A 23,396-nucleotide genomic window follows, 5' to 3' on the forward strand; every position below is an offset into this window, starting at 1 on the left:
TCAAGAGGAACTTGGAAAACCCCATTTTCCTAAATCTTCCTGTAGGGTCCAGCTTTTATTACTAAGACAACAAGCAGAAAACAAATCTATCATCCCAGAATCTTAATGTATCCAGAGAAGCTGAATTAAATACAACGGAAGGAAACAATTAAAAGGGACTGGTTTCTGTTTCCAATTGCTCCAAGCATTATGAATGATTATTACCTCTTGAACTGAAAAATTGTTATATTGGTCAGGCACAAATCTAGAAACTGGACAAACTTAAAATTTAATCTTTTACATAGGGCTTTGAGCACATAACTGGCACTTTTAAATACAGCATAATTTTATTTCCCAAATGCTTTTAACTACTTGTGGTTTTTTGAAAAAGCGTGGTCAGTATAATGAAATCAATCTTGCATTAAGCTCTTATTTCTCAAAGACTTGACGCTAAACAGAACATCAGCCCAAGATCTCTGACATAATTTCTTCTTTGTTACTGCTTTTATTAAGTAATTGGCTCTATTAAGAGAATTCTGCTGGAATCTACTTCGGAATTTTTCTTCAAGCCATTTCAGACCACAAAATATTAAAGCAATTAAAGGGCATACTTTCAGATAAATTTTCAAATGAGGAATAAACCTTGCTGGAGAGAGGTGAACCAGGAGGAGTTTTATCAGTCCTTGTCCATTAACTTTTAATACTTAGTGTGGGAGTGAAATCACTTCTAGAATTATGGAGAGATTTTTCACAAAAAGCAATTCTAACAAAGAGTTAAGCAACAAGCTATTGTGATAAGAAGATCCATGGAAGACATGTGCCAACCAGGAATTGCAAATTGAGTTATAAGAGTTGTTTTTTTTTTTTCTAGAGACAAAGTATAAGCAAGAATATAACATTTCACGTAATCAAACAGACCAAATGCTATAGTCCACCCTACAGCTCTGACATAGTGGGAGAACAGCCAATGGCAAAGGAACACGCTGGTAGACCCACAACCAAAAACATTTCAAGCGTGACTCAAGATCCTGTTAAGACACAAAGAGCACAGTAGCAGAAGTCAACATAAATGAAATAAAATTCCCTTGTGCTCACAAAGAAAAAAAAAGAAATTTCTTCCTGAAATAAGGTTGAAAATGTAATAGGAACAAAATGGTCCATCAGCTTAGGCTGAAATATGATAGTGGTTTAACCGTAAATGAACTGAATTTGAAGATGAGTCAGCAGTGTGCAGCAATGAAGGCAAACCGTGTCCTGAGCTGCATCACTAAGGCTGAGGGATGGGATTATTACACTCTACTGGGCCCTTGTCAGGGTATACCTGGAGTGCTGGACAGAGTTTTGTCCCCCCAGCTCAAAACAGTCATTGAGAAATTAAAGAATGTCCAGCAGAGGGTTAACAAGATGATTACAAGGTTGAAGAACTTGACCAATGAAGAAAGGCTGAAGGAAGCAGGTTTATTCAGCCTGAAGAACTGATCAGTCTTCCAAGGCATTATAGAGAAGATGGAGCTACCATCTTCCCACGGCTGCATGGTGACAGGACAAGAGGTGATAGGCACAGTTTGCTTCCAAGGAAATTCTCTCTGGCTGTAAGAAAAAGGTGTTCACCATAAAACAATTAAACTTCAGAATAGGGTGCCCAGAGAATGGAGGAACCTCCCTCACTAGAAACATTCAGGACTGCTCAACATGGTTCTGTACATCAGTCGAAGGGCTCTTCCAACCTATGACTTTTCTAGAACCCTCAATACTAAAATGTTTTTTAACCAGTATAAATAATTCTGAAACTGTCCTACTGTGTTTTTTTTTTCTCTAAATTAAAAATACAGGCTCTTTTACAATCAGAGAAAGTATTTTTTTAATGCAAGATATAAATATCAACTATAACTCTGATTCAACTCCCCCCCCCCCCCAAGAAAACACTGCTGCTAAAAAAGCTATAGAAACCATGGTTTCTAACTTACAGTTATAAACTAAGGACAAAGTTTCCTTAATTATCTCTTCAGCGGACATACCCACATCTGTCTTCAATCTCTTTGAACTGCAAATATTACAATTTGGGCAGAGAAGCATACTGCATAGCAACTATTTCTCCAGCCCCTGCTCTGCACAGTAAAGGATGTTCCCACATCCTGAGTCAGGCTGGCTCGCAAATGAGTTAGGACATAAAGAAAATAAAACCATGTGTCTATGTCTCTGTTGTATTAGTTAATGAAATAAGTGGGCCGAGAAAGCAAAAGCATTAATATGATTCTGTACTATAATATATTAAACCATTAAAACGAGATTTGAGGTTTAATTTTACAGACCTTGGCAGGCTTTTTACCATGGCAGAAAATCACTATTAAAAAGCTTTTAAAAGCTTTTAAAGACACACAAAAAAGAAAAGAGCATCCATAAAAAAATAGAGGTAAACTACTAAACAAGTCTTCCCGTTAAGCTTTCAGAAGACTTTCTAGAGTGTATTTTCCCTGTAGCCTTTCCGTGGTATCAGTCAGTATCACCCTTCCTTTAGTAGGTGCAGTGAAACAGCATCTGGTAATGCCTCCAAGTTACAAAACTCGCTACTGGAGACATCCATCATCCATCTCCTACCAGCTGCTGACCCTTCCCAACAACACAGCACCGCACACCTGTGCTTACATGCTCGCAGCAGTGCCCTGCACCTTGTGCCAGGCACTCTGCAGACTATAGGGAAGCCGTGATAGAATCGTCTGAGCCATGCTTGCTCTCTGAGTTTCATCCATCTTCCTCTCAGGTAGGGTTGGCTTTTCCACTGGGGAGAGGCATGTCTGTTCCCATCTACCCCATGCCAAAGCTCACCTTGGAAAAGTCTTCATGACTGCATGTGCCAATGGAAAGAGAGGGCTGCAACCAGACTTCTCCCCTGCGCCTAGGAGATCAGCATGTCTCTCAGTGGAAGCCTCACCACCCCACAGTCAGCACTGGGGTTAGGCAGGCTGGGCTCTTATGCTGGGAACAGTTGGGTCCATCCCTACCAGATGGTTTCTTCTAAAGCAGGGAGATCAGCTCATGTTGGAGGAAAGGTAACTATGGTGCCGCGTAGCAGTGTGACCAGCAGTGCATCCCGCTCCCACTGTCCTTCAGCTGTACCTTCTGCAGGCAGTACAGCACAGCACACCACACCACAGAATCCATCATCTGGAAACCAAGTCTTGAAGACTTCCCCTTCCCTTCTTACTTGGTATTGTTCAAACCAGGGTCTGTTTCTGATACTAGCACTGGACTCAGCTTGTCACCGGGCTTGAGGTTACGGACAGCAAAAGCCTGATTGCAAGTGCTGAGGAAAAGACTGGGATGTGCAAACTAGTGGTAACTCCCTGGTTTTGTTTGCTGGAGCCCGCACGACATCAGACAAATTTGACTGTCTTGCAATCAGTGAAACTGATTGCCGTACTAATTCTCAAATCCTGGATTAGTGCTGAGGCTGTGGGTGACACTGTTAAAGTATTTCTGGAGTAGACGCAATAGCAGTCCTGACCACTGATTCTTCATTTGCAGCTCTGAGAAGGCAGTAAATGGCAAAAATAAGCCATCAAGAGCCTTAAATATTGACTGCTAATGTTTCTTTCCATACCAAGACATGTTATTTTTCAATTTTGGCACAAAAAAGACCATAAAAGGAGCAGTCGTCCTCAAAAAAAAAACAATAATAGCTTCAGACATTAACATTTGAAGCATTTACAGAGATAAAGACAGCTCCATAATTTGCTCTAAATTTTGTCATAATTAAGTCTAACAAGCTGACATTTCTCTTGTATCAGAATCCAAACCAAACAGAAAAAGGAAGTATATACTTCCTTAATTCAATAATTTTTGGCTAAAGCATCACAGCTTAAACCAAGGAGAGAAGTGTTTTGGCAGCCTGACTGCTTTGATGAATCAACCAGACAGCACCAGGGAATGCATGCACACCCTGGAATCGTTATTTCAGCATCGGCTTTCATGTGCACAGCATCTTGTCCTCTTTCTGTGCTTCTTTAAAGTCAACAGAATAGTTTGAGTAGAATATAATATTGGTGTTTACAAAGATGTTTATAAAATAATAGATTTTTTTAAAAAGCAACCTGAAGCATCTTCTACCTTTAACTTTGTTACTCTACATTTACAATTTGAAAAGAAATTAAAGCATTTCTTAACTGAAAGGTGCATTCAACATAACATTAAGTACACATAGATTCATAATCACACTGCTCAATCACTACAAATACACAAAATACACAGAATATGAAGTTTGCATTATTATCATGTTTGAATGACAAAACTAACTATTGTTTTGGATTACTTATTGAAGTCTAGGATTGTTATGTGGCTGAAATCCTAAGTACATCCTATGCTAATCATTTTTTTTTTATTATTTTTTTTTTTGTTCTGGCCTCTTCTGGTTATTCATCAGCAAGAACACCTAGTGCTGTAACTGAACAATAAACCACACAACTACCTGAAGATCGCCTGCATGCTTATTCCAACCAGCTCATTTGCAACTTATCCTCAATGGAAGCAAAACACTAACTCCAAAAATAACCTGCCAAATCTTAGCCTTGGGTAGAATCCTAAGCCTTTGCTTTCTTCCATGAAATTGAGGTGAAGAAAAAGAAAACAAGGCATGTGCATATAATAAAATAATTCTTTTGACTGATGCGCACTGAATAGATGATCTTTTGATATACTAATCACCTGTTTCTTTCCCCTCTACAGGACAGAAATAAGGAACATATTTTAATTAGGTGGAAGACAGGTACCACTCAGTTGTCAAGAAATCTTTCACCCCCCCCATATCAGATATTTCTCAAGGTTTACAGAGACGGTGCTCTTTCCAAAGCAAATGTTGGACTTATTTTCATAGAATCACAGAATGGTTTGGGTTGGAAGGAACCTTAAAGATCATCTCATTCCAACCCCCCCCCCTGCCATGGGCAGGGATGAAACTTCATTTTAAAATGAAGTTTCCATTTCAAAAACAAAATATATTTACAACTACAGATACATATCAGCAATTTCATGTTACATAGTCCGCTACAGCAATAAAGGCCAAGAACACTGAGTTAACTGAGTTAAAGCCCGATTTATAACATAATTCACCCGAACTACCTCAATTTGGTCCCACAGTAATTGCCTCTGGAAAGTCAAACTCACATCCTCCTACATAGCCAGTTTCATTTTAAAAGTGGCCAAGAAATGCCTGAATCCTAACATGTTGACTAAATATAATGGAGTCTTTAATAGTGTTAGTCTATAAATAATTTTACACCTTCCAGATCAAAAAACAATTTTTTAACAAAGGCTCAAATCAGACGTATTCAGTGCACACAATCATTTCAACAGGTAATTATCCTATTGTGACCAAGTACAGTCGTGTCACCGAATTCTGTATGTCACCAGAGTATTTAAAATACAAAACTTAGCTTTTTTTTAATTGCTGCCATGTGGATAAAAAGTGTGGCTTTTTATTTTTATTTTTTTTGAGACATGATTTGATCTGTACAGGTTACAAGAATTAGTTGGCCTTCCCAGAAAAATTAATTAATTTAATTCCATAATTAAAGGACAGGTACTTCAAGGCTACCATATGGATATCTTTCAGTGCACCTGTCATTAGAAGGCATGAAAAACTCAAAGAAAGCTATTTTTTTTTGTATATTCTTGCAGCAGCCTTGTGACAAATCGTTCTTTTGTGTTAGACTTCTGGAAGTAAATCCTCTCTCAGAATGCTGACAAAAATGGAAAATAAATTGAAATATTGCTGTAGATAAGAACGGGTAAAGGATGCACGTATCCTGTTTATTGGTCCCATTCTTAACATGAAACATGCACGCTCACATCCTTTTTTGGACTTTTATTAGTTATGTACTCAAAATGAAAGTAGCTGTGTTTCAGCTAGGGTAAATGCTCTGTAACAGCTGGATAGGATTGTGTTGTACTTTGAAGATATCTGGAATTTATGACAGTTTTATGACACTGCACATATTTTAGAGGAGCCAGGAGGATTCTCTTCTCTCTGGAAAATGCAGCACTTGGCACTGAACGCTGAATCAGTATGTCAGGCCCTGAATAAAGCTAACACACGACCAAATTTCAAGTATTCTGTGCCCTCTTCATCTGAAAACTAATGGAGATTTGCTGCTCCTTTATCTATGTGCTAAAAAAAACAACACACACACAACTTATCTTAAGAGACCAACTCCGCTCTTTCACGGCTTAGGGATCTGTTGAGTCCTGAATTAAACTCACACTATCTTAGTGAGTGCAATGCTGCCCGGACTGAACAGCCTCTAGATAAAAGTTGACAGGGAACCTGCCTGCTGTTAGCTCTGCAGTGCCCTTCTGCAGAGTGCCAGTCTCAAAGCAAAGTGTCAAGGAGCATTCTTGCTTGCAAACAGCATTCAGACTGCATGGGTATTAAAAACAACAATATCAGATAAAGTCATACAGTTTCTTACATCAGGAAGAATTTCTTACTCTCATTGGCTGTTTTAACCTTTTTTTTTTTTTTATTGAGGTACTCCTCAAAAGAATGCTAGGTTTGGAAATACAGTTAAATATTGTTTCACGACTACAACCGTTCTATTAATCAATTTCCTTCCAAATTTGCTTGAATATATCAAGAAAACTGCACAATTTGGTAATTTATTATAGTTTTTAAACAGAGTTAAGTACTGTTTTTTTTGTTGTTGGTTTTTTTTTTTTAAATCTTAAGTTTCTCACCTCTGTGAATGCATTACAATTGCTTTAAAAAATCGTATGTGGAACTATGTATTTGTCAGAATTGGAAAGTAAAGTTTGGCATAAAAGTCTGTGAATGTGTATGAAGGGTTTAAAAAAATCCTCCCACTATAATGGGCTGAAATAAGAGTTCCACAATGCTATTGTCGTTGAATTATTTAGTGTTCACAAAATTTCAGGCTTCTAAAACAGATACTTAAAGACTTTTGATTAAATGCTTAAAAATAATTTCCTGGAGGGATAGGAGAGCAGAAGTAATTCTTTCTTTTTATTTGAGCAGACAAAAAAATACTGGTTGCTGCAAGCAATTAAGTAGTACTGTATTGTACAAAAGTATCTTATGGATACAGGAAACCTTCTGTCTATGAAACAGTACAGACCTGGGATGTTTTTTTTTTTCCCCCATTAGGATTTTCAACAAATGGAATAAAAAGCAGCTCAAGAACTACAGCTTGTCTTCAAAGAGAATAATATTTAATCATATGCTGCTGCTCATCAATAAGGGTAAGCCAACTACATCACATCTTGTTTTTAAAATTTTAAGCAACTGGCAACTCACCCATAACTCGTATACTTAAAGCTTCTTTTTTTTTTTTAATTTTAATTAAGATTTATATCTGGCTATTTGATTACTATTTGTTAGCCTATTCAACTGTCTTCCAATATCCAGTGCATAATACCATGCGTAATACAATTTTAAATACATGTATGCATAGAAAATTACACCCGTGAGACAGTCTCCAGATGAGACTGAGAAAACAAAACTAAAGTGTTTGTAGTTGGCAACTACTGAAGACATAAACACATCTTTCCACGGGTGCAAAGACATACTCAAATATTGGCTTATGAAGCTGAGTTTTCCTTATTGATCTAGTAAGACTACTAATATGTATTAAAACCATTGAAATAATTCTGTTGTCAATTTTGTCCCATTAATAGCACGCAAAAACAAAAGCCTTCCAGGACTCCCTTTTACTCCCCCCTTCTGCATCCCCATCTTCCCCCTCAAAATCAGGGTTAAACTCTTCCAGGTCATTTTAGAACTTGTTAAATGAAAAATATGTGCAAGCTGAGTCTGTAATACTGTTTTTATAACTAGCTAGAATCTGGACCTACAGCTATTCCTAGAGAACAGAGGCAGGGACATTGAGGACTTCTCTGGGCCCTCTGGCTCACGTGGCAGCTCAGAGCCAGGTGCCGGCTGGTAGCCAGCATGCAGGTAGCCCTGACAAGCACGTGCTGGCTCCTGCCCAGATGGCAATCCAAACACAAGCAACCAGTGACATAGCAGAAAGGCAGAAGTGGTACCAATGGGAAATGCTGGGTATAAAAGGGATTGTCACAGAGTATAGGACACTAGGAGGAGCTGGAGGTGTGAAAAGGTACCCTGGTGATATCTGGGGAGAGGGAAGGAGGAAGAGAACTAGAATTGAATGAGGAAGGGAGATGTTCATTATTCTGATACCTGTTTACTGCCTGTCGCTTTTGAATCCACACTTTTAACACAAAATTAAAACTCAAAGCTTTTATTTCCAAAAATAGATCTGGTATTGATAATGTTTTTGAGATGTCAAAAAGCTGGATAACCACCATTCAGAAAGAATACAGTATTAGATGTATTTTTAACATTAGAACACCACTTACACGATTTCAATCAGAACTGAAATTCAGGTGATGCTGAAAAAAACTAAATTCTTTACAGCAAAGACAAAAAATGAGTATGCTTGAAGTGGAAGACATTCTTCTCCAAAAACTAACATCATGTAACCTCCTTGTATTATCCCACTCCTTCAAAAGAAGGCATAAATTAGTTCTACAGACGTTATATGCTATGGTTTCCAATAGCGACAATCAGTGAACAATATGACAGTTGTTGAAACAAGTACAGTAAGTGTCAAAACCTATTCTTCTACTAGCATCTATAAAGTTCAAGAAGAGTAGTCTTAAACAGCAATCTACACAAAAAAAACCTCTTGTACATGCATACAGCTATAGAATGAAAAATTTGGATTTTTTTTCCTATTACTTTTCCTAATCAGGTAAGGAAGCTGTCAAATTTGTATTTCATTTCAAGACACTATGGGAAAATATTTTTGCATTCTGTTTTACAGGATTTATACAGAAATATAACATCCTGCCTTTTTTGAAATGCGGGGAAGGAGAAAGGCTCTTTCCACAAAGAAGCTTATCCTCAGAAATAGCACAGTTTAGCACTAGACGTGCCAGAGGAAGAAGGGGGAGGGATTATACCACAAGCGTCTCCATTGTACTGAAAGACGACTTTTCCTATGGATGGGCGATCATCCTGTTATGCGGCTCTGAACTTCCTCCTGCATTGTGAGTCTCAAGTCATGGAAAGAGTAAAGTTCTTAAACTGAGGATTGTGTTGGGAATTCCAACCACTTTCAATACAAGTTAACCAAACAAATACATCACGGTCAGACTATTAACATCCTGGTTTAGTTTGCTGAAGCCACTATTCTTTTGAAAAAATAATGTAATCAGGAGAACTCTGGATAGTTATCTTGTTACTTCTTTCGAGTTCTGATAACATTTGGACCAACTGAAAAAAATCTGGAACTGTATTAGAAAGCTAAGTACAAAATGCAAGACAATGCAACCTTCAGAAAACAAACTGTCCCTAAATAGAGACTAAATGGGAGCACACTGACAGATCCAAATACAACCAGACTAATTACCTTTCAAAAAAAGAATCTTTCTAAAATCCAAGAAACATTACTATACCCGCATTGGGGAGACATTAACATTTAAATTGCTGAAGATCCAACTGTAACTGAAAGTTACAGTTTCCAAAGTGCAATCTGTAAAAAGCTGTTGTGAAGTGCCTCAATAGGAGGACAGCTGCCCCCTTAAGAAAAAAATCATTAACAACGTGGAGCAAAGTGACTAAGGAGCTATTAATGTTAGTTAGGTTAGGACTCGTAGCATGTGTTCCAAGAAGAGAGTACAGTACATACCAGTGCCATTGCAATCTATGCAGTCAACTGTGGAGCAAGCTGGCTTATGCTATTGGCAGCTTCTAATTTGTTGCAACTACAAGTATGCTATGTTAAACAACTCTGCAGTTACCTGATAGCCTTCTGTTTTTTTCTGGCACCACTTCAGCAAGGCATTTCTCTTGGATCCTCCATATTCTCTTGCTAGGGCAGACAAGGGATCTTTCCTTTCTTCCCTAGTAATGAGAGAGAAGCACAACTTATAGCTAGTAACGTATCTTAGACAACAGAAATACATATTGCAAAGTTCAAAAAAACCCAAATTATTGTCATAGTGAAAGTAGCAAGGTGAAGCATTACTGAGTGAAAAACTGAATACACGAATACCTGTAGACTTAAGAATTATTTTGGAGAAATTCTTTCATTAGCAAATCCTTTTTTCCTGAAACTAAACTTTTTTCTAGGTATTTCATTCTCAATGATATTTTCTTAAGAGTTTAGAGAGTAGCGTTTAGAAAATTCAACTCACAACATGTCAAGTTCCAGCTTGAACCATTAAGCTAACTCAAGTGACTTTATTTTGTATTTAGAAAGAGAATAAACTGATGCTATCTCTTCTGCATTTCAAGGCTGATTACAAATGTCACCTTGAAACAACAGGTTTGCATATTAGCTGCACGTTGTTACTAACAGAACATTTGCCTGAGAACTGGAGTTCTCAAAAAGGCGGGGGCAGATCTGCTAGGCTGATCTGCTATTTGATACATTGGCACAGTAACGATTCACTTTTTTTGAAAACCACTGCTCAGTTCCCAATAAAAGCTATCAATTAATTTCACCTCCACTGTCAAATTATCTTACATCATTTCTTCTTGAAGGCAAGACTGGGGAAGGGAAAAAGTCCTCTGGATTGCAGCACAACCCTCGGGCACATCAGCCACTTCTGATTTTCTGTCATCCACAGACTTGCTGAGGGTGTACTCTGCTCCATCATCCAGACCATTATCGAAGATAGCAAACAGAACTGGACCCAGTACTGACCTCTGGGGTACTCCACTAGTAACTGGCCTCCAAGCATACCCTAGGCTGCTGACCACCACTCTCCAGGCCCAGCCGTTCAGCCAATTTGTAACCCACCTCACTGTCCACACGCCCAGCCCAAACATCAACCGCTCATCCCTGAGGATCTATGGGGCACATGTCAAAGGCCTTACTGAAGTCCAGCTCAGAGGAGGTCGAAGAAGGTCATCAAAACAAATAATGATGGGACTGCATATTTAATCTACAACGAGGATTATGCAAGACTACGAGAACTTCAGCACAGAGGTTTGGGACTACCTATTAGACCTCAAATTTCAAGCTCCCTTTCTATGCTAAACCTTACTGTTTAGCCATGGAGGAGCTGTACAGCCTGTTCCCAAATTCCAGTAAATGCACATGGTTTATATCAAGTTCTCTCAGTTATGAGAACACAGCTAAAGGAAATAAATTAGCATAAGTTGTATGAAGACAATGAAAAATAGTTTGACATACAAATCTTATAAGTTAGTGTATTAGGTTAACTTAATTTGAAATCAACACAGCCAATAAAGATTCAACTAGAACAGGAACAGTAAACTTCAAATATTTGTTTTAGTGTACTATAGCAATAACTGTTTATTTTACCATGACTTTCATAAAAAGGTAGGGGAAAACGAGAAACTCTATCACAAAAACACACTCAAGTCCAGCAGCGGCACTGTGAGCAGTATTCCAGAGAGCTCATTCATCGCTACGCACCCACTGCTGCAGTGTACACTGCTCCTCCTGTTATAGGGCTTGGCATTTCAGGCAGTGCTTGGGCAGCATATTATCATGATTACAACTGTACAGTTACATCATGAAACGCCACATATTTTCTACAGTCTTCAGGCTGCCATCAATGAATTTTATGCTACCAGTTCAAAGTTCATATATAGGTCTTTTAGTCTTTTTTATTTCTGCATGTACTTGGTCTACATTTAAGTGCTAACATAGACAATATACGTTGCTGCTGATAAAGTAACCTGTTGATGATAAAGTAACCTGTTGATAAAGTAACAGATCCAAACTCAATTTAATTTCTGCACAGTGAAAAGAGCAACACAGAGACACGTTGCAACTGATTTCAGGAAAACATTTTCAGTATCATCCACAGCTGTAAATAACTTCACAATTTTATAATGCAATTATTACATATTGTAATGTCTCAGAACATTAAAGATTTAATGTTTCTGCTGTACAAAAACTCTCAAGAAGATCTGTGTCAAATAGGCCTGAAAGAGTCATTTTACCTTTGTCTGTCAGTTTCCTGATCTAAGAGGCAAGACTATGTACATACTTCACTTGCATAACATAAAGCTTAAATACTTTGAAGTCCTTGTAACTGATAAGATTGATAAATTTAAACCTTTTCCTATCTGCAAAGGTTTATCTTTTTATCATACTAATAAGAGAGGGGTGCCTGGCCATTCTTACTTAGATTCACATTATGATTTCAAGTGTGGTACAAATAACACAGGCCCATTCAGTCCTGGCTATTCAGAAGTGTCTGGAATTAAGACCCAGTCATACAACTTTTTGTCCTCAGCTGTGATTAATAAATTTCAAGTTTATCACATTCTCTCCAAGTGCAAGCCACTCTGAAAGGCTTTTACAATATGCTGTAGCTCACTTCTTGGATTTGGTTTCATGGTATATTAAACTGATGTGATGATATTATTTAGTGACATGATTTAGCTTGGTTTTCTAGTGGAGCATAAAATCGTAGCATTGACCATATAAGCTCTGAAAAGTATACTGAGCTGCAGGAAGCACTTTGTTTCCAAAGATTGTTGTTGCATGGGTGGCAGTAAAATCTGCAGTCTTGGTGCCAACATTATATCCTAGATATATGCAAACAGATAGCTATGAAATTAACACTTTTTGGTTTATAACAGAAAAGGGCTTTTACCTTATTCGACTTCTGGTTGTAGGGGTGACTGATGCTGTAGGGGAAGACGAGAGTGATAGCTGTGGGGAGGTGGTACCCATTGCCATGAGAGATGCTGGAGATGCTCCATCAGGTGCACTGATATCCCGTTTGATTTCTTCACTACTTCTTCGAGACACTATACAGTGAAAAATGTCCATACATTGATCATTTACAATCAATAAAACCTTTTGAACTTATTCCTGCTCTCTGACAAGTGTTAGTTCAGAAACCATGAAAGGAAATCCATATACAGTCCTAGGCTTTGACGTTTTTCTTGGTACTTGCCAGTGAAGAAGTATCAAGTATTTCAAGTGCACTACCAACATTTTGTTTTGACATACAGGCTGTATCATAAGATAATTCAATGAACACATCTAATGGTATAATGATATTTCAATACTTCCATTTGGAAGACTTCATGAATGAAAATAAATTTTAACATCAAACCACACACTTTTTCTCTAGTCCATGCAGTTATGTAGCTAAGAAAAAAGTAATTTAGCTAATAGCTGCTTTGTTTCCATTTAATTTTAACCAAGAATTGACATTTATGTGATGCTCTGGACCTGAATTAAATATCAGCAGGCGAATTAAAGATTGACCTGAGACCACCCAACAACACTCCACAGAGAAAAATCTGCCTTTTTTTTTGTTTGTTTTTAATCACAGGACAAAACATTTTTGTCAAAAAAAAAAAAAAAGCAAGCATTACATTCTGTAGAATGGTCACATTTTCTCTACATGGAAGAGATCCCAGTTAACAGTATGAGGTTTGCCTTTTATATCTACACAGTCGCTATTGTTTGTACGTTTGCAAATCAAATGTGTGACTCTCCACATATTTCAGAGAGTTATTTTCTAATGACTTATGGCAAGTAAATTAGTTTATGAATACCAGACACAAGAAGTTGAGAAAAAATAATTTTGGGTGGATGTTTTCAGCACAAATCAAAATGAACTAAACTGCTTTTTCCCCCTGAAACCATTTATTCAAATACAGGGATTTTAATATACATATATATATGTATGTATGTATATGTGTGTGTATATATATATATATGTGTGCCTCTCAAAGTGGTTCTGCCTAGTTTAACAGGAAGTACCATTTTCACATTATCCCACTATTTGTGTTACAAATCTTAAAGATTTGTCTCTAGAAACCTTTTAAAACTTATATTTTTCAATTCTTTAAAAAAAAAAATGCAAAATGCAGAAACCACCAAGAGTAAAAACTGGAAATATTTGTAGGTTCTCCAGTCACCAAATAGACTATTGTAAAATGATTTACTACAAACACTCTTTTGTCCTGTAGAATGGGTAGAAGTTTTGCTAGGTAACATGGGAAAATATTTACATGCATTAGGTAAGATACAAATATGCATTTGTTACCTAAAAAGAACAATCCTCCAATTTTCAAGGAGAGACCTTCTCCAGCCATTGAAAATAATTCTTCTCACAAACAAAAATGGAATAGCTCAGCTAGAGAAGGACAATGTTTCTCTGCCTCCCTCGCTCTCTTTAAAATAAATCCTACATTCAAGCAGTAAAAGGTAACAGCGAGGTAGAATTTCTTGGAACATATAAGTCAGCTCTTACATGCATGATTGACACTCAACCATACAGTATAGTATCCTTGTGCAAATCTCTATTTGCAACAATAATGACACTAGAAAAGCAATTAAAAAAAAATCTGTTCTGTTCCACTTGATGCAATGAAATTGCATTTCTTTATTTATTAAACCATCAGACTTAACTCTCCTTCCTCATATACTTCAAAAGAAAACTCAAACACTGAAAAGTAAGCTATTTTAAATATCTAAACAATCTTTTGACAAGACCTTGATGGTCTGAAAACAAAAGGTCTCTCCTGAAAAAGTAAAATAGATCTGTAAGTACAGCACTGAAATGAGAGTTCCTAATTTTATTAGTCATCTAGAAAACGTGTTATTACCCGAAATAGATTTGGCACTTTCCATAGCGGGTACTCTTGGCAAAGATGCTGGTCTGCTGGTAGACGACGTTCTCAACAAATGTTCTAGACAAAGAAAACGAAGACAGAACACCATTAACAAAGATTCCAGTTAAATGTAAGACATTTAGGTATGCATCACGAATATTGCCTACCAATGCCAGAGTTTGGTTACTTTAGTGAGAGCAATAGATTTATCCGTACAAAAGAAAAGGCCTAAAATTTGTTCATTACCATTGAAGTTCACTATGAACAGATCATGACCTTCTTAATCCTTTTTCAGTAAGGCCTCTCTTACACTTGTCCTGTTCTATTAAAAATGAGTTGTGAAACCCAAAGTCCAAGCAAGGAATCCCCATTTAGCACACCAGAAAAAATGTTTGATATGCCATTCACAGTTTGGAATGGTAAAGCAGATTGGTTTGTCCCCTGTTGTGAACTGTTTGGTGTCATCCTCCCCTCCTTTTTTGGTCTGTTTGGTAGTCTTTTTTTTTTTTTTTTTAAATAAAAACTTGCTCTCCTGACTTTCCCATGAATTGGGGTCAAAAAGGTGCCTTCACTTTTCCTAAGGAAAGATTGGTTCAGCCTTCTGACAATGAGTAAAATCAAGCTTCAGCAAAACTAATTTTATGTAGCATTTAATCGAAACTAGCTTTTGTTAGTTACTATTTAGAATTAATATTCCTTCAAATAAAACCTTTAAACTTCATGCATAAAGTTTACATACTCATGTTGCTGTAGCTACAATTACAAGCCAGCAATTTGAGTACAAAAATATGAAAAAGGTGAACGAGGATTCAAAATAAAATGTTAAACCCACTTCGCTAGTTGAAAACATGACATAAGGAACATACACTGCTTTTATATATATACACACACACATATATACATATATATATACATACACACACACATACACACACACACACTTGTGAACAGGAATTCTGTCAGACACATTCTCTATTGGAATGCTTTCCTGCTTCTGCATTTAACTAATCGTAATGAAAACAAAGAAACTACATAAAGCGTACCACTGATTTTGTGTTTAAGCTTATGTCTACCCATGAACCCTGTAACAATGAAAGAATCCTAAACTATCTTCTTGGAAAGGCATTTAAATATTCCTAAAAATATCAATGTTTCTAAAATTAAAACTCCTGCTGCATTGAACAAAACCTCAATATGCATTCAACAAAAGCAAGAAGGAAATCTGGCACGAATGAACTATTACGAAATGCTACCAAAAGAAAAAAAGCACCCTTTATAAAACATCAGACTTCAGGAATACCAAACCAAGAGGAAATATTCAGTCTGGAGTCATATGGGTATTATCTTAAGAAACATCTACAAAAAAAACTAAAACAGGCATAAATCAGAGAGCTACACCCAACACATGATAGCCATTCACTCTCACAGGAAGAGCACATTGTGAACATTTTGAGAGACAAAAAGTTCACACAACAGGGAAATATTGGAAAACAGATAAATCAGTCAATTCCATTCCATTTTTCACCTGGCTCCTGAAGATTCAATACTTATTAAGTTTATATTTTTGTTATTCATGTGCAATACAATGAAAACTATCATCCCAGTTTCAGTTTGAAACACACACACACAACCCACAACACATAATGAAGCCCCAGAAGTGTGTATTTTTAAAATCTAGAAAGCAGCAGCATGATATATCCCTAAAATCATCTCATCTTGATTTTGCAAGTGATCTCAGTTTATATACACACATTAAAAGCAGATTAATGCCCAGTTATTAGAATACAATCGTGGTTCTGTCGAAAACTCAAAAAAGCATCTTTTTGATATGTCACCATGTGTGATAAAAAAGTAATAAAAATATTTCTTATTTTGCATTTAGAAGTCAAAATATTTTGCCTAAAAAGCACCTAATATGATAATGATCTGGATATTACATACAATAGAAAAATTACTAGCACTGCTGAGAAGTTTAAATGAACTTGAATGAATACCTTGAACAGGGATTTCAGCGTAGCTCGGTCTTTTGTCTGTCAGTGTAGCAAGGGGTTTTGAAGTGGAGATCGGTCCACTTATGGAATGCCTCTGAAACAGAAAAATCCTTGTGTCAAACAATTTGCTACATATAAACCAAGCAGAACAAAACAAAACGTCTACAAAATACAACTTCTAAATATTCTTTTGGGGGGGGGGGGGGGAAGGAGGAGGAAGGAGGAAAGAATAAAACAAAATATCATTTTTCATTTGTCCACACCATTGCTAGAAATTTGTTCCATTTTTTTCATGACACGGTTCACCCTGGGGACTGTTTAATGAAGGCTTTCCCTCTCATTCTGAATGAGAAATATCATTCCCCTCAGCTTTAACTATTGCTAGGAAAGCTGTACAAACCATCTTCTTAATATTGTCTTTTCAAATTTTACGTAAAATGTTTAGCAATTCATAGCTTCTGGCAGCTTGAAGTGCAAGTGTATGATCACAGATGCACCTTGCACACAATGTAATAACCACTGGATAACGCTGAAACAAGCTTTTTACCATCACACAAATAAAACCTGCACAATTCAATAATTACCCCTACACTTCCTGAAACTTATATCCAAGTGCTGAAGACTTAAGGAAGACTGTCAGATGGTTTTTGTGCTTTTCCGGTTTGCTTTCTTTTGAAAAAAGAATGATTTCAAAGAGCCTATGGCAAGTTACATTACATTCTTTACTCACACTTTTACATTAGATTCCTATATTTAATCATAATAAGTCCAGTAATGTGTTTATCCTGAAAACTTTCAGCTCTCCATCTGGCCCAAGATTAGATGAGAAGGTTAAATGAGCCTTATCTTCATAAAATAACAAAGCTCGTATGTTTCTCATGCCAAATCATGTAGGCAAGACAGACATATCCAAAACTGTGATAAACAGAAGTTCACAGTATATACTTTGCAGCATCCTGTAGCACAGGCAGGATTATAGGACTACTTATTTGTAATTTAGGGCCAAACTAGAATTATGCTTTTGTGCTAGTAATCAAACGGAGAAAACAGCTATCAGCATCTAAGAACCAACTACAAAACACAGCATGAAGAATTTTATTGCTTTATATATCAAAATCCTGAGGTATACTACAGATTATTCCCTTAAACATGTAAATAAAAGCAACAGCAACTGTGAGCCTTGCACAGTGCTCCCTACAACAGCTTACCATAAGGGTTGCTATTTCAAAGTTTCAATACCTTTGTATTTCATTTCACCCTCTTAGGACTTTTATTTATTTTTATTAATAAAGGACTGTATCAAAATGAGAGTCTTTGTTTCCAATAAATAAATAAAGGAAACAAATAAAATAATCAGTGAGGTTAAAAAAAAAAAAATTTTCATTTTGGCTGGCTCTGGGATTGCCATAACAAAGACAGAGCAATATAGAGCCTCGGCCAGGAAAGGAAGGTACACACAGCGCAGGCACGCTACTGGATCACCGTATAGCTTTATCACTTTCTCAGCTTCCGGGTATCACTTAAAAACAAACATCCTTTACGGATATTGTCAGAAAACGACCGTGGTACTCAACTGATAACTTGCTATATATCAGTCTTGTCTCCTTGTTATAACAAGCTGTTTGTTTTTCTGCTTTTTGCTCCTGTTGACACTGCAGTCTGGGCTTAACTTCGTTGTTGCTAGTTCCTTATTAAATATCTTACTGTTACAACTACCAATAGTAACATCGTGACTCAGGTAATTTGAGGAAAACGATCCAACCAATACATTCACGTATCAAGTTCCACTTGGCAGTATCTTTACCGTAGTAGTGCACAAGTGTCTCTTGGGAGAGTAATTTTTCCTGAAATGTTTTACAAGTGTTAAAGACATTTTTGCTTGAGTGATCTGCTGAACTTGCAGATTTGCCACTCGCTTCATTTACAAGACACATCTGATGTGCAATGAAGCAAGTATGGCTGCTACCAATCCCTTGATATATAGCTTTTTTCCTTCAACTACAAACATACTCAAACTCATTCAGTTGCTCAACACCATTTAGCCATTACACCAGTGTTTAGATTCCTCAACACTAAATAAAACAGGATCACAAGTTTAAAGGAATCATATGCTTTTGAGGCTACTCATTGAAATTACTAATGGGAAAGAAATCACTAAAGATGCTTTGCCATCTGCGTTCCTGGTTCCCATTCCTCCTACACTGAGGTCTAGCACAAGGAAATGCTAGAACCTTTAAGGAGTACTTTAGATGGGATGTAATGAAGAAAATTGTTTGGAGTTAAATTAAATGTTTTATGTTGTAGTCTCTGTATAATGCAATTTCAGTAACTGATACAATTAAAGATGTTAAGATTATCAACAGTTACTTTCCCACAGCCATTCTTAGCTTCTGCTAGCTAGCTACTAGTCATTAGATTTTTTCTTTTTCTTTTATAAGACGAGTAACAGCCCCAGAAGAGGAACAGGCACACAGGTCAGAAAAAAAAGAGAAGAACAAACATCTGACACACTAAATTTGAGGCCGAACCATGACAGGATGAAGTAATCCCTTTAACTCCAAATATTTTGCTTCTGACTCTTAATTGTTGCATCTGCTGTTGGCTATGGAAAGAAACATGACCTTCAACCACTACCCAGGCACCTATTCCTGATGGGTACTTTGCACTTCACTGTGTACTTAAGTACTGCAGTAAGATATTTATGCCAATGTACCTACACACGGCAATTTCAAAACAAACATGGCTTTTTGCATATTAAGTAGTTACTATGTGGAAGTCTGACTCTGAATTGCTTGGAGCCTGAATGTTTGTATGCTCAACGCAAAGCTGGACATCCACTGGTGAGCAGGGAATCCGTAACTACGTCTGCTTCCAAGAATCTTCCAACTATGAAACTGAAAAAGAAAGTACTCAGCAAAGTTGGCAGTTACACCTCCTTGTCCTTACACTCCTTTCTAGGCATCTGTTTTGGACACTCTTAGAGGAATACCAGATGCAAACTTTTTCACTAAACATTTGGATGAACCCAGAAGGGTTATTTTATATTCTGAAAAGCAATCTCCTTATACATCTTTTCCCAACTGCTTTGCAATATTACTAAGCTATGGTAAATAACCTCTATGCTCCACTAGAGTCTTGGACCCGAAGCCAGAAAGGGGTTTTGCTTGTTTTCAGTTGCAAAAATGTATTTAAGAATGTCTCCCCTTATCCATGCACACGTTACTGTGAAGATAAACAAATCAAGCAAAACCTCTGTAGATTGAGGAAATTCATGTCACAGTCCAATACAAAAATGAAATGATATGCATCAGCGACCACATATCAATGCATCTGTGCTTGGAGAATCTTCTTGGCAGCCAATCCATCTTATTGCGATATCAAAACTAAGTCAGTTTCTCAGTAGGTGTCCACTTCATATTTCCCATGTGACTGCATTTAAAAGCAGCTGAGATTAATGATAATAAGCATGGTAACACTCATACCAAGATCATCTCTTCCACCTTTACTCAAGATCTTAAACCACAGATGAGTTCTGTAAGATGAGAGCCTCTACATCAACTCATACGGTAACTACTTATAAAAATACTGCTTTTAAATCACAAAAGAGAAAAAAAACTGCATAGAAGACATCAGTAGAAAACAAAGCAGTAATATGAAAATGAAGCAAAGGAAAAGATGAAAATTGTTTTTGAACCTGAACCCCTTCTTGATCAGAAAATATTCTTTAAATGAAGTTTACATAACAGAGATCATAAATCCCAGTTGCCTTCAGGATAATTACAAATACTTCCAAGAAAACCACCTATCATCAAAAAAGACAATAGAAGCTGTTTTCATTTACATGCCTTCCCCTTTGTTTTTCAATGTTTCCCAATAATAAGTATCCAGCTATTAATGACTTGGTTCTATAACAGAATTCAGGATTGAAATAATTCTGGCAAACAGTACAACAAAACAAGATCAGTAAATTTGAGCAAGTTTGCAGTATTTTAAGACATTCTGATTCATGGTTAATTTTCAGGTAAATAAAGTTAAATAAGCCTTAGGCTTGGTCAAGAAGTCCTCTGTCTGCCAAAGCTGCAGTCTAGCTTTTTAGAACATGAGATTAAGTGTGCTTCTTCCTACAAAAGCACAGAAATAAACAGAAATATAGAGACAGATCGATAGAAACAATGCATGTCAGAGAATGTCACATTTAAATAATTTCAAAAATTGTTGCCAAGAGTTACTGAACCACAGAAAATAGCAGAAGCTCTCAAAAAGTCATTCAAGCAATATCTTGAAGGCAACGGGAGAATTACTGGCATTAAAGGAGTAAAACAGAACTTTTATTTTTTGAGAATCTGGTCCCATCTTTGTCCTTAAGCTTGTTTGCTTTTGCTGGTCTCTCTTCATGCAGAGAGTGAGATCATAAAAACAGCAGTGATCTATAAAGCTGAGCATTACTGATGATGCAGTCTTAAGTGTACCTAGACTCCTGTAGCAGCTGAATAAATGGACAAAGCTTCAAAGGGGACAGCACAAAATACACAGTACAATCGGCAACTGGACAAAACTCTCAGTCTGTACAAAATGAACAAAGATAATCAATTTACAATGATTTCATTCCTCTCTGGTCAGGTCTGATATCAAAAGCCTGTGCAACATGGGATACATTTATACTGATGACTGCTGACAGATTCTGCACAGATCTGAGTCCGTTGCCTGAAGGGGATTACTGCTGTTTCCATTCCAGGCACAGGAATGACAACTGACAAACAGCAAGTCTAAAACTAAGGAATGTAGATAAAGTTTTCCTCGCAGACTTCTCAGTACTACAGGAATAGCAAGGGTTGGGAATATTTAACAAGAATTTCCAAATTATGCCAAATCTTGTATTTACAACTTGGTTCTCCATGATGGACTCCAAAGGAATTCAAGTAGTAGGCGAGTGTTTTGTAACTTTTTCTTCAACTGCAATACTTAAACAGAAGTTATACAAACAGGACATGTTACAAAACATACCTAAGTTATAATAACCTCTTACAAGAAAGTAAGAGTTGAAGGAGATATTTCCATGTGGACCCTAGGTGCAGTGACCAGGAAGGAAGAGACATGGGCTGTATCTGTATCAAAACCAAGGAGTTTTTACATTTCTAATACAGCTAAGTGTCATTTTCTCTAAGGTTTCCTTGGGGAAACACCCTTCTGTTAGACTGAACATTTTAGTAGCCGCCTACTTGAAGAAGCATTTTATCATTATGTCCCCCCAAAGCCAAACAATAGTAGTGGCTGCAGTTTCACATGCTCTTCTTCACAAAGAAGGATCAAACGCAGTCATAAAACACCTACCTGCATAGGGGATACAGCAGCAGCTGGGGGCGTTTTCATGGGACTTGGACTCAGCGGAGTGCGAGGAATTGTGGCAGCAGCAGGGCTTGGAACTAGCAGGAACACAGAAATGAAACCATTGTGAGCACTGCACCATTTTGCAATGAACAAGGAGACTGACTGGCTGCACATAGCGAACACTCTCCTTGTATTTTACATTACTGGTTTTACCAGATCACATCTTTAAAAATTTCAATTAGTAACTGCCTGCAAAATCATTTAGAAGTTTGCCTACATGTTCACTCCTCTGTAATTACATTCATTTTTTGTCTTGAATATATTATCCATGGTAAAAACATATTTAAGTTTACTGCAGGGTGGACACAGCTAAGGTGCAGGATACTATTACCCTGGCAGATGTAAATGATAGCATTGCTAGTTCTCTGATCTCCAGATAATTAAAGAGATGGTAGCAGGCTCCTGGGACAGTAAGACAGGAAAGATATCCACTGTCACCTGCTTCTCCTTTCTCATTTTCAATCCAAGGCCATCGGTACTACATAGTCCATAGCTAATATAGGCCTACTGTTATGTACGAGTCTCCAGAATTTTGAATTAAACAAATACCATGATTAGAAAAGTATGAAAACAGACAAATACTGAGCTGGTTGAGTCAGCCATCTGATTCCTTAACAGCATGATTAGGCATGAGTGCTGAAGACAACAGATACCAGCTTAAAATAAAAGGTGAAAAAGAAGGTAGAGGGAATTTACTGTTTTACCAAACTCTGGCAAGAGAGAACCTTATTCAAGAACAGATTGGAAAACCTTCTAAGGTAACTCTAGGAAAATTAAAAACTAAATACATATGAAATAAGAAAATACGCAAGGAAATAGAGCCATTTACAGAATCACCGAATAATAGAGATACTTCTATAGCATACTACATTTTGAGGCTTTAAGTGTGTAAAAATTGATTTGCCACACACAATACAGGTACTGTAAATCTCTCTGGTAATATAGGCTACTTCCAGCAAGGTCTTTTTACTTCAGAAGCTCACAGCAACATTATCATAAGTGAAATTCAAGTCCAAAAGGCTTGGTGAGGAAAATGTTTTAATCCATACAACATCTCACATGCAATCAAACCTAAAACCTGTTTCTCATTTCAGAAGAAATGCTTGGTTTCCTTATTCTACTCATCTATAGAGAAGGACAACAGTACCTTTTTTCCCCACAATCAGACTATTACAGTGAACTCCACTGTCTCAACAGTGAGATCCCTTTCATTTCAGAAAATACTCCTTATATCTTCTAATAGCGATGTTGGTTGGACCTTATTTTTAACTTTCATAAGCACTTTGTCTATGAAAACATAAGTTATTAAAAGAAACAAACTTGGCTCTAGCTATTCCATAGCTTTTAGAATGCTTACTTTGGCACTTTATGTACACAACTTAACA

At 37.0% G+C, this 23,396-nt stretch overlaps 1 protein-coding gene across 2 annotated transcripts in view; it reads right to left on the bottom strand.

Moving 5' to 3' along the window:
* The window catches only part of SPECC1L (sperm antigen with calponin homology and coiled-coil domains 1 like), a 70,043-nt gene that overhangs the window by 14,076 nt on the left and 32,571 nt on the right, over positions 1–23,396 (bottom strand). For both annotated transcript variants that reach the window (XM_083803850.1, XM_083803851.1), the window contains exons 9-13: positions 21,955–22,046; positions 16,627–16,717; positions 14,627–14,710; positions 12,655–12,811; positions 9,817–9,919 (exon numbers count right to left, since the gene is read on the bottom strand). In XM_083803850.1, the coding sequence (XP_083659976.1) occupies positions 9,817–9,919; positions 12,655–12,811; positions 14,627–14,710; positions 16,627–16,717; positions 21,955–22,046 (527 nt within the window). The remainder of the gene's footprint in view (positions 1–9,816; positions 9,920–12,654; positions 12,812–14,626; positions 14,711–16,626; positions 16,718–21,954; positions 22,047–23,396) is intronic.

This window comes from Anser anser, assembly GCF_964211835.1.
Source record: "Anser anser genome assembly, chromosome: 18".
Classification (NCBI taxonomy): domain Eukaryota; kingdom Metazoa; phylum Chordata; class Aves; order Anseriformes; family Anatidae; genus Anser; species Anser anser.